The 18034-nt window shown below is 48.7% G+C and overlaps 2 protein-coding genes across 2 annotated transcripts; both read right to left on the reverse strand.

Annotated features, from left to right (window-relative positions):
* Positions 1-3361: 3361 nt before the first annotated feature.
* Positions 3362-6712, reverse strand: TMEM35A (transmembrane protein 35A). The gene is made up of 2 exons (XM_009489165.2): positions 6593-6712; positions 3362-3757 (listed from the first exon to the last, which is right to left on the reverse strand). Exons 1-2 carry the CDS (start codon positions 6710-6712, stop codon positions 3371-3373), a joined length of 507 nt encoding a protein of 168 aa, XP_009487440.1. The 3' UTR covers positions 3362-3370.
* A 2683-nt stretch (positions 6713-9395) lies between these two features.
* TRMT2B (tRNA methyltransferase 2B) lies at positions 9396-17653 on the reverse strand. Its single transcript, XM_009484782.2, has 12 exons — positions 17160-17653; positions 15848-15902; positions 15235-15354; positions 14719-14818; positions 13605-13675; positions 13007-13153; positions 12773-12867; positions 12000-12214; positions 11770-11871; positions 11470-11589; positions 10355-10454; positions 9396-9610 (listed from the first exon to the last, which is right to left on the reverse strand). Exons 1-12 carry the CDS (start codon positions 17456-17458, stop codon positions 9484-9486), a joined length of 1551 nt encoding a protein of 516 aa, XP_009483057.2. The 5' UTR covers positions 17459-17653; the 3' UTR covers positions 9396-9483.
* Positions 17654-18034: the final 381 nt, after the last annotated feature.

Here is an 18034-nt window from a genome sequence, read left to right on the forward strand (position 1 = left end):
TACCTGTTTTGTTAGGTTTTTTTTTCTTTTGTCTTGCAGGAGTTCTACCAGAAGGGTTTGGTGGGGAAGAGAGCGCCACCAGAGCTTAAAGCAGAACTAACAGACAGGCTGGAACGCCAGTTCTTACTAACAGCGAGCTCACCGTCGCACAGCTCTTCAGTACTAGACAGTTCCCCAAGGACATTTGGCACGAACATCCCTTCCCCTCCTCCCCAGCCGACGCACACACACCCTTCTCTCTCCAGGTCCCCACAGCGGCTCCCCCCGGACGCCCCCGCAGAGCCCTCTGTGACGCTCCGGCCGCCCGGCGGCCCTAAGGCAGCGGAGGAAGCCGAGGCCCTCCCGGCCCAGCCCCACCGCCGCGCTCAGGCACGCCGGTTCTGGGGCCCCAAGAGCCCCCCGCCCCGGGGGAGAAGCCGCCCCGGGGGAGGCCCCACTGCCATGGCCGCAGCCCCCGCCACAGTCACCTCCCGCCAGCACCGGCTCCAACGGCCCCGCAGTTCAAACCTCCGCGCCGCGCACGCGCACTGCGGCCACGCAGGGCCGCGGCAGATGACGAGCGCGGCCCCGCCTCCCGCTCTCGCGCATGCGCAGTGCCGCGCGCTGCTGGTAGGACGGGCGGCGCTTCCGCCCCATCCCCGGCGGCTCTGAGCATGCGCAGTGTCGCGGCGGCCTCGGCGTGCGTGCGGCGGGGGCCGCGCTGCGCGGGGGCCGGAGGGGTGGGAGGCGGAGCAGGGGCGGAGCAGGGGCGGTGGCGGGCGGTGCTGCTCTTCATCCCTCTGCTGGCAGGCAGGCAGAGGTGCCCCGGCAGGGCGGGCGGTGTTGCGGGCGGCTGGGTGGCTTTGGTGAACCGGCGGGTAGGCCGCAGCTCTGCCCGGCAGGCCGGCCGCGCTGCAGGCACCCTTCCCCCCACAATCCCCTGCCTCCGCAGCCGGCTGCAGTTGGGCAAACACTGGCGCTAGATGGTGCCTGCCATGGCAGCAATTGGATGAGACTAACGGGAATGGAATTTTGGGCTTCGAGATAAGAAGGAAAAGCGCAGGGGAAAAAGATAGGAAGAGTAAATTAGCATTGTGGTCTTACAAAAGGACTATATCGGTTCTTGGCGCCTTACCACCTCTAGCAAGCAAAGATGACCGGTAGCTTCCAAAAACAGTTCGCTAATGCTAGGGGGGCAATGATGGAGGTCACCCCTATATAGTTAAATACAGAATTCTTGTTACTGGACTCCACGGAGAGTTTTGTCTTCCTCCGTAATAAAAGAACACATAGCCAGTACTGCAGATCAGTAATTCATACTGTTGCAAATGTGAAAAGAGGGGGACGTTTTTCAGAATTCACTTAACAGTCTGAAGTTTTTGCAGGGATAAGCTTTACTATGCAGAATATTTTATGTTTATTATTATGGCATCTATAGAGGTTTCAGTGAAGAACATTACAAAAGACAAACACTTGTTTCCAAAATTTCACTGAATTAGATGCATATGTGAGGGGCAGCTGGCCAAAAGGTTGCAGCAATTTAGTTGCAAGTACTGTGTACAGGAATACACATCATGGTGTGGTTTTGAGTTGGTGGTATTTGTTTGTTTTGAATTAAAAAGTGATTAATAACTGCAGTCAGGGCATGGTAGATGAAGCATCTGAAGTGCAAGTAAAGCAAATTCTGTATCCATTTGGGATGACCTTGAGGTAGTCCGTAAAGATGAGAGATTGTCTAACAAAGGTGACATATTGGTAGTTTCCTTTGTTCAGGGTGCACATCTGATAAAGAGAATTAGTCACTCTAGGAAGAGGATTTTTCAGCATACGTATGTATTTGGGACTACATCTGTTTCAGCAGCAAACTTAACATAAGAAAACTGGATATACTGCATATGAACATCCATCATCATTTTTTATAGAGATACAATACTGACATTATACTGGAGCTTTAGTATCTTTTCTCACTGCCACATTGCACTGAAGCAGAAATTTATCTGAGACTGTTTCATGAAAATGTTCAAACGCCTCTTTTAAATACCTGTGGTTATTAATACATAGCCCAGTAGCGTTCAGATGGCTTCCATCCTGCATCACCTTGTCTTTCTGTGAAATTCCTCATGTGATTCTGCCCATTTTAGGTGCAGCGTTTGAGCACAAGAAAAATATTTTTAGATGTGTCTCTCAAAAAAGAAATTTGTTTCTGTCAAGACATTTTTCTCCAAATTTCAAAAAGTTTATTTTAATGAATAATTAAGAAAATAAGGAAAAACTGAAAACAAACAAACAAACATCAAGAGAAACAAACTCAGATGTAACACATGCTTCTTATGACGCTCTAAGATCTCAGATACAACACACAGAGATTCAGGCTCTGGTGACAGGACTTCCCCCAGCTCACCGAAGCCATACGTAGGATGAACAATGAGGTACGTGGACACGTTCAGACCCTCATCTACCACCAGTAACCGACAATTCTATAAAGTTGCAGTAGTTGTGGAAAAAGGGATTTTTTTTTTTTTTTTCTTGCAAGGAAATAGGGAGCATGATGCTATTTGCCAACAGCAGACATACCTTGGAGTTCTTTGGACAGTTTTGCTCCCCATCCCCTAACCAGGGAGCCTTACTCTCCACCAAGAGGGGTTAAGAGATGCCATTGCCTCATGTGAAGCACGCAAAAAATTACGCTTATCAGGCCATTGTCCCAGTGTTAGAGCCTCTGCAAAGTATGGAAATCCAGGAAGATGCAAATAGCGCATCCCATGGTTTCCCTGGATAACTAGCCCAAAGAAAGGACTGGGCACAGAGACAGCAAAGGCTAAGGGGTCCCTCTCTCAAACACAACAAACAGCACTTGTATGCTCAGTAAGGTCCTTCCCCGTCTTGACTACGGAAGAGGAAACAGATTTGTGGATGGGGCTGCAGAAGCCAGCACAAGGACACTGGTTATGTTCTACCCAGCCGCTGTTTGCCGAGACCGTCATGTAGCAGAAGTGCATCCAGGCTAGGTTTCAACTGCCATGGGGCTCAGGGCTGACGCTCAGGGACTAATCTCCCCACTGCAGCAGTGCCGAGTTAGCATGACTACCTGCCCTTATCTTTGCCATGCTCTCAGGCTGGTTTTGCAGCTTCTGCTGAGGCCAGTGCTACTCCAGCCAGGCTGCTAACTGCCTCCAGGCTGTCCTGGTGAAAGCTAGCTTGTACTTTTCTACATTACAGGGCAGCAGCAAAAGTAAGACTACAGTATAGACATACCATTGTGTCTCTCAGACCCCAAGTGCAACTTTATTTAGACAGACAAAAAAATATAAATAGATAAATAAAAAACAAATTTTCTGGGTGATTTTGGAGAGAGCTGCCTCGAGGGTCCGTATTTCTCACACATGCTTAACTAGGATACCTTCATTTTGCCTTTCTCAGGAGCTGCTTCATGGATGAGTGGCTGCTCATCCCCATTCACTGACAGGATCCTCTTTTCTGGCAGCTGCTCCTCAGGTTGGCGGGCAATCAGCAGGCGACAGGTAAGCAGGATCCCAAAGACTAGGGCATGGGCGTAACGCTTGAGTGGATCCCCCACTAGCTGGTGGAAAAAGAGCACAGCCAGCACAAGGAGAAGGAGGAGAAAGTTGGCCACGTCTTTGGGGCGACCAGGCACCAGCGTCATGACAATGCCACATGCCACTTCTAGGGCACCAATGCTCTTACGGAGAAGGATGGAGCTGACTCCTATCTTCTTTAGCATGGGGAGGGCCCGCACGTAGCTTTTGTATGCTCGTTTCTGAAATCAAGCAGTAATAGTATAGAACACCATAATGTAAGAAAGTAAAGGCAAAGGTGACTTCCATTGAAATAGACTGATGTGCAATATTACCTAAGATCACTTCAATCATCACAGACCCCTCTGAGACAATATCCAATCTGTACCCCTAAAGCTTCTGTTGGAGGGATATTAACATCATCAACCTGCAATTTGCCCTTTGTAAGCGATTATCTCCTCACTAGAAAACAGTTCTGCAACCTAGCATGCATCTTTGGAGCTAGGACCAGGCCAGGTGTACCTTCTCCTGAAATCTGAAGTTACAATTGCTATAATCAGCAATGCAGAACCATGTTGTTAAAAAAAAAAAAAAAGTACCTCTCAAAAGAGTAGCTCGTCCTATAATTAAACACCACACCTAGTCCCTGCAAAGCCAAGGCACAGCAAGTACAAAAAGAAGTCTCTTTCTACCTCAAAGCAATTTACAATATCCCAGTGTTTATGGGCAGTACAGTCTTAGCATGGGACTATACATCAAGCTGAGATTCAACAACCCTATCCTGTGCTTACATACCTTTGGGATCCTTTCTTTCCTCAGATGAAAGCAAGCTGACATTTGACATTCTTTGTTCCCTGGTTTATGCTGGATTTAGAAGCAGTATAACTTGCAAGACTCAGCCTCCTTACACAGCTGCCTCATTGTTTCAGGGAAGAAACAACCTCTGTCCTTACACACATTCAAGTTCTTGTATTTGAACATTAGGTGCTCATAGGCTTGTTTTTCTTCTTTTTTTTTTTCTTTTTCAATCAAGTATTTTTTTTTTTTATATTTTAATAAAGCTCCTAGTTATTGGAGACAAATTATTTCCACTTACACTTGAATATGCTATCCCTGCAAGATATTCTTGCCATTACGTTCTCTGCTTTCTACTCAGGAAGGGGGAAATGGAAGCTGAATCTCAAGCACAGAGTTGTTCAGCTCTCATAGGCACTGATCAGATTGTAGATTTACTTCCATGTGATTTTGGAAGCCTGCACTAAAGGCACACAGAACTTCCCCACTTCTCTGTAAATTTTGCTGCTTCCTTCTAAGAGGAGCTGACACTTTGCATGTGGTTAAAAAATATACAACATTGCCATTTTTGCTACTAAGTAATTGAAGATCTCATGACACATTTACTCTGTGTAGGTATTCTAAGGATGTATTTTAAACCTGCAGTGAATAAAACCTCAGAGCAGAGTATTTTTAAAAAGCTGTGAAAAATACAGCTTTGTAAAGAGATGTACTATCAGCATGTCTTAGAGTACTCTGGTACTTTATGGATTTTAGTAGACAAACTAGCATGTCTGTCTTTTGCTGAAAGAAGAAAATGCAAGTTTGGTGTTGTAGGTAGATAACAGGGGTTCTCTATTTGCTCAGGGTAAGAAGCCGTGCTTACTGATTGGCAAGATCAGGTTTTCACTGTCTCCATTACATGACAGACCACCCTGGTATGCAGCACAGCAAAAGCATGAAAGCCTAATGAGCCATGAACATGTTACAACGTGGGCTATTAAGAACGATGGAGCTGTGCAATAGCTAAGTGCCTCTGCTTTCTCTTTGTAAAAACAGAGATAATTCCTACCTGTAGGCCTGACTCTTGGTAAAGCAGAAAGGGACAGAGAAGTGAAATATTTTACAGAGCAAGGATTTTGCAATGCTTCTTAAGTCTCAGTGCTTTTTCCTGTCCCTTATGTAGCAGAAGCTCAAGAGCTTTGTTTCCTGGGCATTTTAGCTCAGTTTCTTGCTCCTGAGTTACTTCTTGGTGATTCTTCTCTGTGAGATCCCTGTGCTGGGCTGCAGACGAGGCACTGTGATTCAGATGTTATTTGAGAACTAAGGAAAAGCAGCTGGGCAGGTGGAGCAAATGGAGAGAACAGAATGTGCTGGAAACTTCCAGCACTATTTTTTTAGGGGCACAAAAATTATACCAACACTTTTCAGCCACTGCAATAAAAATATCAGGGGACAGGGGGGAAGGCAGCAGGAGAATAAACATAGACAAGGAAGCAAAATGTGGCAGCCAGTCCCTTGCCTGCCTGCAGCTCGCAGACAGCAAAGCTCTGCAGCAGGGTCAGCCCTGGGCAGAAAGGAGCACATTTCTCACCAGATGAAAAATGCATACAGTGGCTTCTTCCTCTCATCACCCCTTTCCCATTAGGCAAGAGGAGGAGAGGCTTATTTCCCAGGCTAAAGAGAATAATAAGGTAACTATTAATAATATCCTCTTCTGCCAGCTAAGAATCTCAGAGCATTTCACAGTCATCAATTAATCCCTGCACAAGTCTGGTGAGGCAGGGACAGTCAGTGTCATTATCCTTGCTTTAAAGCACAGAATTTTGAGGATGATCATCTAGCTACCAAAGCCGGCATCTTCTTTTCCTGCCCCCAGTCCAGGGGGTAGGTATTCTCCGAGAGATCAGCCGTACCTGCCTGCTAGATGTGTGACGCTTCTTCAGACCTTGCTTTTCAGAGACCCCGTGTCCCATCTTTTTGCAGGCATCGGTGTGCTGTGCTATCCCATCCTCCTTGCCTCCCTTCCCTGTCCTTACCCACAAGAGGTTTCTCCACAGATAGGCTCAGACGGAGCCCAGGCGAGGGCTGCCAGGATATCCTTGGCACTACATATTATTTGCTTCTCTCTGCGTCCATCAAATAAGGAGACACACAAGCTTCTTCCCCCTCCCTCCCATCCCTCAGGGCTCCAGAGCGGTCACCACCCTCCATGTATCCTACTACAAACACCGCTTCTGCCGCAAGGTTGAAGGGAGAGAGCCCCGATGTGTCTCCCTCCATGCTGCCACTGCCGTACTCACCATCTCATTGTAGGCATCTCTGCTGAGCCGAGGGGTCAGTTTGATGGTCCCCATAAAGACGAAGAAGAGCCCCAGGGCCACCGAGAGGGCAACAATGGTGATAGTCCTGGGAGATGCCATGGAGCTGCCAGGAACCGGTCCTGGGAGCCGCTCCTAGCGAGGCCTTCTGGCTCTGGCTGCCAGCCCGGGCTGGAGGTAGTCAGTCACCATTGAAGGAGATGAGGAATAAAGCTGCGGAGGCAGGGAGGATGGCAGCGGGAGGGGGGGTCAGCCTCCTCCGCTCAGCAACCTCTGGGTCCTAATGCCCCGCGGCCACGCCGCCAGAGCCAGGCAGCTCGAGCACCTGCTGAGAGGTGAGCATTCCTACCGCTCCTGCCATTAAGTCATCCTCTGTTTCCTTGCACGTTCCACAAATTGCCCACAGAAAGCGAAACTGAGCCAGCTCTAGGGATGTGGGATGGCAGCCTGTCGTGGTTTAGCCCCAGCCAGCAACTAAGCACCACGCAGCCGCTCGCTCACTCCCCCTACCCCGATGGGATGGGGGAGAGAATCGGAGGGGTAAGAGTGAGAAACACTCCTGGGTTGAGATAAGAACAGTTTAATAATGGAAATAAAGTAAAATAGTAATGATAATAGTAACAATATAATAATAATAATAACAATATACAAAGCAAGTGATGCACAATGCAACTGCTCACCACCTGCTGACCGATACCCAGACAGTTCCCGAGCAGCGATCGCTGCTCCCCGGCCAACCCCCCCCCCCCCCCCCAGTTTATATACTGAGCATGACGTCATATGGTATGGAATAGCCCTTTGGTCAGTTTGGATCAACTATTCTGCCTGTGCCCCCTCCCAGTTTCTTGTGCACCTGGCAGAGCATGGGAAGCTGAAAAGTCCTTGACTAGCATAAGCAGAACTCAGCAACAACTAAAACATCAGTGTGTTATCAACATTCTTCTCCTACTAAATCCAAAACACAGCACTGTGCCTGCTACTAGGAAGAAAATTAACTCTGTCCCAGCCGAAACCAGGACACAGCCAAACGCATAGCACAGTTGCTCACTAGTGGGAAAACGAGGACGTGTTAGCAGAGAGCACACAGGAGTAACTTGCTATGTAGGAAAACTGGTTGTAGGTCTCCTGTACATAGGCAGCTTTCAGTTTCAGATGGTCAGACGCTAATACACAGCAAACAACATATTGCTTAATATATTTGCCCCAGAAAAACAAAAAAGATGCTTTGCCCCTGTGGTTCTGGAACCTGATGCCCAAAAGGGATGGTGAGGCCACTGCGCCACCCTCACCCGTTGCAAATAAAACCTGCCCTGTATGTTCAGCTCCCCAGAGACTAGTGGAAAGGTTTCCTCATCCTCTATTACTTTCTGATTTTAAGTCATTATCTCTCCCCCTCTAATTTGCAACACATTTCCTTCTGACAAAAGCATAGCCAGGCTAAGGAGAAATCCAATCGGATCTTGCAGGGAGAAGCCAAGGTATAATTATACAAAACAGAACTGCTGGAAAACTGCATCCCTCACTATAAACTGAAAACAAGAGGTTGTAACAGTGTGCAAAAGTCTTACACTCGTGGCATAGTACAAGACTGACACTTCCTATGCCTGTCAAGAACGTCCCTATCACCTCCTTTTCTGGTGTAGTAAGTCTCAAGTCCGAAACCCATGTATTTTAAGCCCCTATGACTTGCAAACTGGTGATTGTTATTATTCCAAGCTCAGGGTTCCTTAGGACTGGAGTTGAAAGTCTGAAAAATACAGGCAGCTCTCCCTGTTTCTTTGGGAGTTCATCAGCCTTAATTCACCCAAATCAGATAGGGAACTCCTCATTTGGAGGAAAGAGGCAAATTGAACAGCCTGACTGTAGAGATGTGTTCTGCTACTGGTCTGGCCTAGATGACAAGGATAAACCAAAAGGCAACTTCAATACAACATAAAAGTAAAAATTAAAAAAGAAAAGGAGCCCTCAAAACAATGTCGAGTTCACAAAACCCAAGGGAACTCTGCTCCATCAGACCTACCTCCAGGTTGTAGCAGCTCCATCTTTTGAACAGCTGTAGAGAACTTTATGTAACATTGAGGTTCACAGCTTGCCAGTCAGTGAGCATGGCAGGACAGATACAAAACACACCAAATTGAGTTAGCTATTGCAGACAAACCTGATGAGGAAACAACTTGTTGCTGCTGACATTTCCACAGGGTGCTTCATACTTAGGTATCAGCAAGCATTAGCAGAGAAGGGGGAGGCAGGTGTGGAGAGACACTAAAATCTGTTTTCTCTTCATTTTGTTTTATAGAAAAATCTTTCACATTGCCTCCAACTTATCCATGTGACGGACAGCAATTCAATAGTGGTTTTAGAAGTTTATACAGAAAATATTTCCCTGACCCCAAAAGTCAACATTTGCCCAGTGAAGCATGAGGATTTCTAGTTCCTATGGTTTCTTCATAGCAAGTTCACTATCAACTTGAAAAACACCTGAAATATCCTTGAAGCAAGCAGAGAACTAATGGCATAGCAGTATTAGAAAATACAGTGGCTTTTAGTACTTTCTATTCACATGTCGATGGTGAAAACCCACAATACCAGGGAGAGGGTATTTTCCAGGCTGCTTTAAGCAGCAGCCTAAGAAGAGGTTTGCAGGGGAGGGAAGGTGATGAAATGCTACAGAGAACCTTTTCACCCCAGAAATCTGACTGTTTCCTTACAGAACAGGGTAGTTTGGCAACCCAAAGTAAGAGCAAAAGCAAAATTATTTATTTTTATACAGCTTTCAAGAAAACAAGTTAAAATCCTAACTACATTGACTGCAGTGTTCAGGACAGTAGGAGGTTGCCTCCCAAGCTCTCAGAGCTGGTATACCTGCCTCCTTGTCAGCGGGTGAACAGCAGCACCAGCTCACAATGAACAGTATGAGGAAACATATCAAAAGGTATAGCCAACACGGGGGCAAATGGCTCTCCAGCCAGCTTCTTCCCTGGGTCAGGTGGGCAGCACAGCCTGTGGAAAGCAAAGAGAGCATCCTTTAGATCAGTAGCAGAAGCCTTCCCACCATTACTGGTAGCACAATAGCACAGAGGCTGCACTAAGGAGGTATCGTGTTTGGCTAACATCCCTCAGAGCCTGCAGCTGACACTGGCTGAGGTCTGGAGCATCCATACTGAATCCCAAACCAGCTCTGAAAACCTCAGGGACAAGCTGAAGAGTCAGTGGCAGGTTTAAAGCTCCCTTTCTCACAAACCATCCCAGCTGAAAGACACTTAATACCCTTAGGAAATAATCCTCAGTTTTGCACTACCTTCATTGGTTACCTGCAGACAGATTTATCACCTGCAGATGGGCCTGCCCCAGATAAAGACTTAGCTATATGATTAACCCTAAGCAGGTGACTAATCCCCTTGGCTTCACTTCATTGGCTAGGGGACAACCTTCCTGCAGTGAACCCAGTGGACTCTGTATCCCACAGATATCCAGATGTGCTGTTTTGTTGGGGAAGGATACAAATGTCATCATAGCATGTTTGCATTATTTTCTATTCCTTACTGATGCACTAAAGCATCCTGCTGGAACACAAAACCCAAAGAATACCCACTACCTTAAACCAGCAAGTGCAGCTTGCAGGTAAACACAAATTCAGTTGCAACAAAAACTTTCCTAAGCCAAAGTTAGATATTTATGTCCTTGTCTGGACATAATAGGGTCTGTCACTAAGGTCAGTGGAAAGGAAGAGACGAGGGTGCTCACTCAAGAAAGTTCCTCATAGCTTCACCCTCTGGCTTGCAGGAGATGTAGAGCAGCCTTCGGATGGAGTTGCAGTTTCGGATAGCTTGCACAACGCTATAATCTGCAAAAACAGATACTGTGCTTTCCCAGTGACCCACCACAACCATAAGCTCTCCAGAAGGAATGATTGCACTGCAAGCATCACAGAACTGCACTGAACTGTCAAAAATACAGGGGAAAAAAAGAATATACACGTTTTGCCATGTCCTGTCTCGGGTGCAGGCTCTTAGGAGGCTAGGGATGCAACCCACACTGCTAACAGCTTAGCCAATTTGGCAGGGTAGAAGAGTGGGAGAAATCCTTCTGCTTCTAAGGGGGATGAAGGATGAGAGGAAAAATTGCTCCTTAATTAAGCAGAGGCATGTAAAACCTTCCACACACACTTGTGAGACCACATCTGGGCACCAGGACCAGTTTGGGACTTCCCAGTACACACTGGAGCAAGTCCAGTGGAGACCACTAAGACAGTTAGAGGGCTGGGGCATGGCATGCATGAGGAGAGTGTGCGGGCTGGGGTTATTCAGCCTGGGGAAGAGAAGGTGAGCTGGGATCTGTTTCCTATCTTCAGGGGCCTCATGGGGGATTACAGAGAAGATGGAGCCAGGATCTTCTCAGAGGAGCACAAGAAGAGGATAAGAGGCAACACATGCACTGCAGCAAGGGGAAATTCTGATTAAATATATAAGGGAAAATATTTTCAGATGCAGGTATCCACCCGTGGACACATTCAAACCTCAACTGGGCTTTATAGCCATGTGCAACCTTATACTACTCTGAAGTTGGCCTTGCTTTAATTGGGAGATTGCACCACAGACCTGCAGAGGCTCCTTCTTTCCTAAATAATTCTGTGAGCCTATGAAAGATGGAAAAAAAGGTTAGAGCTGCCTGCTTTAAAGAGAAAGCATGATAAAGGCACTGAAAACAGCAGACTCTATGGGATTTTAGCTGCTGTCAGGAACAAGGTAAGAAACTAGAGACTAAGCAAGCAGAGGGTTTGGAGTCAGCATAACAGGTCTCACAGAACTCGTTCAAAATTCCATGTTTTCAACATGAAAATAAATAGCATATTCTCTCACGGAGCCCAGCCCGAGATGGGTTCACCACAGCAACAAGGGGTCTGGTATCCTCCCACGGCGACAGGAGTCGCGGTAACACGGCCTCTGCCTTTCCACTGTGAAACTCACAGTTTGAAATTCCTGTGAAGCAAAAAGCAACCACGTGAACTGAGCAGAGTCAGTCTCACCAGACGTTAGGTGTACATGAAGTACCACCCTTTGCTGTATGGAGGTACCTTGTTAGGATCCCTCCACTCACTTCTGCTTCCGATTTTTCAGCAGTTACTTTGAAACTTTCTGGCACAGCGAGGTTGAACTCACCATTCAATGCTGCATTCCACCTGGCATCCTCTATTGCCTTCTCCACCACCTCAATACCAATAACCTTGGACACCTGGTGAGCCAGGGAGAGACCAATTGTGCCTAGAAACAAGGGATATAAAAATGCTCCGTGCATCCATGCTGAAGACACAAGCTTTTAGATAGTGGGGATCATTTCTGGCATGCAAGGCGCCAGCCCCGGGACCCAGGCTTACACAGCCACTGCTCACCCGTTCCACAGCAGATGTCGAGGAGGACGGTGTCCCCACCAGCTTGACACAGCTCCCCAACTGCCTGGTACAGAACTTCTGCTCCACCCGTGTTTACTTGGAAAAAGGCATCCGGAGAGATGCGAAACTTCAGGCCGAGCACTTCTTCAAAGATATGCGGTTCTCCGTGAAGGAGCTGGAAGGGCGACTGCTCATGGGTGCAGCGGGTCATGGTGCTAGCAGAGCACACAAAACCCAGCTGTTGGAAGGCAGCAGAGAGCCAGCCGATTTCCATTTCCACTCCTGGGGTGCTCATGTGCAGGGGAGGATGGCTCTCCCCCCACCAACTTTTATTTCATGTGAGCTTTTCAACAGGATCAAATCATTTTGATTCTTTGTAGGGCACCTGTAACTTGCACAGCCTAGAATTCATTAAAAGGATCAAAATGACTTTGCAGAAGGCAGCAGTCCTAGGGTCTATCCCCCAGTTTTGCTGCTAATGTGTTTTGCTGTCTTGGGAAAGTCACCATAGCTTTTTCTTTTTTCCTTTAGTTTCCCAGGCTCATAACTCCCATGAGGCAGAGCCATAGCGTATTCAAGGATTTCAGGTCTGGAGAAACAAAAGATGTGGCCATCTTAAAACCATGTCTGCAAGGGAATCCAAACTTCTGTCATTCTCTTCAAGCACTCCCTGAACTGGTAGAATTTGAATTTCATAGAATCATAGAATCAGAGAGGGGGCAGAAGAAGGAAGTGGCTTTGTTTCCACTCTTTCCCTGTGTCAAGACATATACCTTTCTTGGAAATAAAGTGAAGTCAAGGCACAGGCTGTTCCAGGACCACACGTGAAGAACTCCTTAAGCAATGCTTTCTGAGTAGCTAGTGCCTCCTGTCAAGAGCAAGAAAGGAAAACCTGGCTAGTTGGGTAATCTGATTAGACACCTCTCCCCAGCAATACCCCCAGCAAGCTCGGGTCAGCCAGATACTGCGTGCCCTCTTGCCAGGGGCCCTGTCCTCCGCGTACTCACCTGGTCCAGCTCCTGGGGGTGGAAGGTGATGATAGCCATGGTGTGGCCATGGCTGGTGGTGCGTACCACAAGCTCCCGCCAGTGTCCGCCTTCATGGAAGAGGATGCAGGGGTCCAGGGGGGAGCGACGGATGAACTCCTCATAGCACTGAGCAGAGGGGGAACAGCACTTGCAGGACAGCGAAGACGACTGCCCTGGTCTTAGGATAACCCTGCGCGCCCCAAACGGGTGGCCCTTCCACCAGTATCATCCATTTTTTCTGTTCAATTTCAATACACTGGATGAAAGCTCTTTCCGAGTTCTTGGAAGACACGACATTTTAATAACATCAGTTTGTGATTCTTACGTATTTTAATAGGTTGGCAAGAATTCATTATCACTCGATTAGCTTCATTCTCTGGGACAGTTTAGAGGCTGCAACATTAACATGCAAGTTTTAAAAACGTATTTATCCACCAACCAGAGTCAGGCCTGAAACTTCTCAGGACATGAAAATGGACTTTAAAACCCAGCGTAACTAAAATTACAACGTTCTCCCAAATAAGAGTTATGGCAGTCCCTCTATTCCACGGTCTAGGGACAGACATGACTTACTTACCTGGGCTACTTGTTTGTGTTTTGGGGGTATGTTCTCCATGTGGTTGGCTTTCACACAGACAATATTTCTTGCTGGAGAGACACAGACAGGTATTTAACTCTTTTGTGTCAGGGCAGGTAAACCACTGTAGCATCTGACATGATAAACTGTGGAGAGGGCTTTCCCCTGAATTCTCCCACTGTACCAAAAAAAAAAAAAAAACAAACCAAAAAAAACCACCCCAAAAAACCCCAAAAGAAAATAACTGGTATCTAAGTGCCCCATTAAATCCTATGATGTTCTGGGTACCTCTGCAGGACCTGCCAGAATTCCCTTTGCCAGAGATTATTGTCACTAACTTCCATGAAGAGGTTGGAGCTCTGGGAGCTTTGTAGATGTCCTCTAGCAACTCCCAAAGGAACCACTGCACTCTTCTTAAACTAAGGGAGCCAGAGCAGAGCAAGCTGGTTTCCTAACTGGAGAATAATGGTGTGGGCTTACAGCAGCAAAGCAATTTAGCTTGCCTAGAAGACAGCATTCCCACTTCAGTTCAAATGCTAAGCTGCTGTCAGAGGTAAAAATGCACCCATGGAATTATTTTTTCAATGAGAAAAGTACACAGCAACCACCCCAGCACCTCTTGCTACGGATGATTAGAAGCAAAACCCAGTATCAATGGCGTGAACGAGTTCACCACTGAGCAGCTTGCAAGGAGCACACAGCTCACATCTTTGTTGCACAAAACCAAACTGTCTCACGCATGCCAAACGCTCCAATGTCGCTCTGCTGCCTATGGACACGCACACCCCGCCATGCTCTCCCTGCTCAGCACAGGCTCCTGGAGCACACCAAAAAACCACAGGAACAGTATAGTTAAGAATAACAAAGCTAAATCCTGGAGGGGCTGCTACACAGCTGCCGTCTTTGCTGCTGTATTTAGCAAATTAGAAGCTGGTGTTTCTTTAGAAGCTAATGAACTGAAGTTTTAAAATTGCTGCCCCAGCCTTGGTGGTGTTTCTGTTGGCATCCCCCAGGATTCCGGCTTCTAACTCAGGTGGAGGCTGTCACAGCAGAGCCTTGCCCCAACCCAGCCCCCACCAGCAGTTTTCTACCCAGCTCCTTGTCCTGCGCTGACCTCTGCCAGTTCCCACATACAACCCCACGGTTTTGGGGTTCCCATCCGGTCCTCGATTCACAGAGAAAGTAGATTTGTTTCGGTAGCCATTAATGATGGGCTGAGGGAGGAAAGAAGGAAAAGTAAAGCCCTGGATGAAAAGAAAAAGTAACAGAGGAAAGCCAAAACCCAGCCTGGTTGTCCTGTTGGCAACACAGGAAGATACACATGAACGTGCAAAATGCAGAAGCGGAGCTTGTGCGTGAGACCCCCAGTCCTTCCCCTTGGGAAGGAGAAATGGCTCTCTGTGACAGAATGGTGACAGGTTTATCAGGGAAGGCTTGGGCACAAAAAAGGATTCCTAATCACTGGGCTTGTTTCACACTCTGGCAATCACAGACTGCAAAGCACAAGCTAGCAAGGACTGCCACAAACACATTCTCTGCAACCAACTAATCCCCACCATGAGACTCTTCGGGAGCCAAGTGGGAGACTGTTCGTGGGTCAGGGGGGAGAATGTTCCCACGGGATACTCACCGAAGGGACTACAGGCCGGAGAGGACAGCAGAGCCCGCCAGGTTTCTGCGCATCTATGCCCAGCTCCTCAAGACGAGATGCCAGTGTCTGCAAAACCTTCCTTTGGCTTTCATACTTCACCTGCAGAGGAGCCCTAAGCCAGAAGCTCTCACAGGACCACACGACAGTGGGCAGCTCTTCATCACCCACCTCTGGGAAGGCTAACAGGAGGGAATACTGCAAGTGGGATATAGCCCTAGAGGAACTCTGCCTTTCTCATCACCACAGCCACTTGGAGCAACGGGGAGAGGGAGGAATCCTGTGTCCGTGGTCCCCAAGCACTGGCCTGGAGCGCTTGATCCAACCTGAAGCCCCAGTGAACCAGCTGTCCCGCACTGGACAGAATCACCGTGCACATGCCCATCCTCTGTGCTGTTGGTGATCACACACGCCACCCACGGGGACCCTCCCGGTTCTGTCCTGCACAGTAACTGAAGAATTAAAGCAGCAGTAAATGGTGTCTGAAGAGTTTACAGCATTAAGCGACCAAGATGCTAGGGGCTGTTGCTCAAGGGGGATGGGAAGGACAGTTGGGGCAACACGACAGAGAAAAGTCCACGTAAGCACATCTTACCTGCAGCTGCTCTTGATAGGGAAGTCTCCACAGCGGAGTCACTGCGTTCGCTAACCTGGAAAGCACAACATCGCAGCAGTGCCCAGAGCTACTCGCCTCCTGATACTTATGGCATAACATCCCTGCCAGCTGCTTCATGGGCAGGACCGTTCTGGTATGGGCTCTGCACCAAGGCTGGCTGTGAACATCCAAACTCCCTTTTCATGGCACCTGCCTGGTGCCAAATACTTGGACTGGAAGAGGGACCCAGGAACCACAACAACCAGCTCTCCAGAGGACAGGCTGAGCCTTTGGCAGAAGATTGACCAGCGATGCCTGGGTGTCCTGGGTAAGCCCTGGGTGAGGTCTGACGCTAGGCTGGTAAAGCCAGGGGAATGACTGTGCAAATGTTCCTGGGGTCAGATGGGACAAAAACCCAAAGTGCAGGCAGAGAAGGGCGAGGGGGAAGAGATCATGTCGTAGCTTCAGATGGGCCCTGTTGCTTTCTCCCACTGAATCAGAGGCTTTGGCCATCCCTTGCTGCTGCGAGGACAGCCTGAGTCCTGTCTCCCTGGAGTTTTCCCCTAAAAGAGCAGGATGCTTCTCTCATCACTCGATGCATCATGGATCCTGCATCATCTACCTGCTCTACAGCCACTACTACATCTTTTTTGCTAATGCTGTACTAGATTAAATCCACGACAGTGAAATGCACAGTTTGTGTGTAGCAGGCAGGGAGTTACAGGCTGCCCACTCGCACTGACCCAGCCACCCGTGTAGCAGCAGTTCAGAGATAAACCTCGGGACTTGCCACTACTTGTATCTGAGGCAGGGCAAGCAAGAACAAAACACAGAAAAGCTGATTTTTTTTTTTTTTTAAAAAAAAAAAAAAAAAGACAGAGTAAGGGGTGAGGTGGATAATATGACCCAAACTGTCATAACTATCCATCAACAACTGACTCACCAAGCCCATAGAGAACCTCACCCCACAGCTGGATAAGCTGCTGTTATTGCTTACTGGGATTTTTGGAGCCACTTCCAAAGCGCCCCGTGCCAACTACTTTCAGGCACAGAACTGCAAATCAAATGGACTATTGCTTTTTGGCTTGTACGGCAACTGCTCTGCTCCTGATCCTTTCCTCTTAGACCTTTTTGTTTGTCTTTTCCATTATTCCTGTCCCCAGGCCAAGCTCCAGGGAAGCCAGCTGAGTCCTGGCTCTTCTGTTCCTGCTGGGGAGAGCTGGATGGAGGTGAAGCCCCCAACCCGCTGCTCTCACCGCTTCAGGTGCTTGGTGCTTTGGAAGAGCACTTGGTCATTTTGGAAGAGCCATACCTCTCCTCCCAGGAGGAACCTGGCAGGTTGCAGCCCTCCCTGGCCTTTCTCTTCTTCTTCCACTTCGCTACTGTCGTCTTCTCCGTCAGCAGGCTGCGGTCCCGACCAGGCAGGCTGCTCAGGAAAGCATTCGAAGGGCGAAGCTGCCAGCACAGCAGCCTCAATGCGCTGGACAGAGCCGTGGTAGGAGGAAGAGGGGCCGCACCCCTGCAAGCAGCACAGCGAGCCCACCCTCGGCCTCCCAAAAAGCAGCACGTCAGCTGCACTCCTGGAGGTGGGTTGAGAAACACCATGCTCATGGCCAGCTCCACTCCACGAAGTAAACCACTTAGTTTAAAAACACCCACGGCCGGTCTGACCCAGTGGCTGCATTTTTACTTTGCTCAGGGCTGCCAGACAGCACTTGCAGCACAGCGAGCGCGCCTGCCCTGCGCCACACAGGAAGCACGGAGGGAACAGACAGCTAAAAGCAGAGTTTCTTTCCTCCGCTGCAGGTGACCAGCCTCTGGCAGCCAGTGCGCCGGAGCTCAGTTAGCGGCGCCCACTGCCAGTCCTGCTTGCCTTGGGCCCTGCCGGTGCTTTCATAGCTCAGGTCTTATCTCGCATGATGAAAAGCTCGCTCCTTCCGCTCGCTGCCAATTGCCTCCCTGGGCGTTCGGGTCTCACGTGGCAGGATGCAGCGGGCTGCGTTTCCGCTGCCCTGTGTGGTGTTTACAGCTGAGAAACCTCCCCAGGCCGGGGAGCTCCCTGCCGTGCTGCAAGGCAGCCAAGACCCCTGCCAGGGAGCCAGGGCCAGCTCCCCCCAGCCCACTGGCACTTCTGCTCGGTGCCGAGTCCCACCGTGCCGCAGGGGCCCCTGCCTTACCTCCTGGTGC

This window comes from Pelecanus crispus, chromosome 13 (assembly GCF_030463565.1).
Source record: "Pelecanus crispus isolate bPelCri1 chromosome 13, bPelCri1.pri, whole genome shotgun sequence".
NCBI classification, from domain to species: domain Eukaryota; kingdom Metazoa; phylum Chordata; class Aves; order Pelecaniformes; family Pelecanidae; genus Pelecanus; species Pelecanus crispus.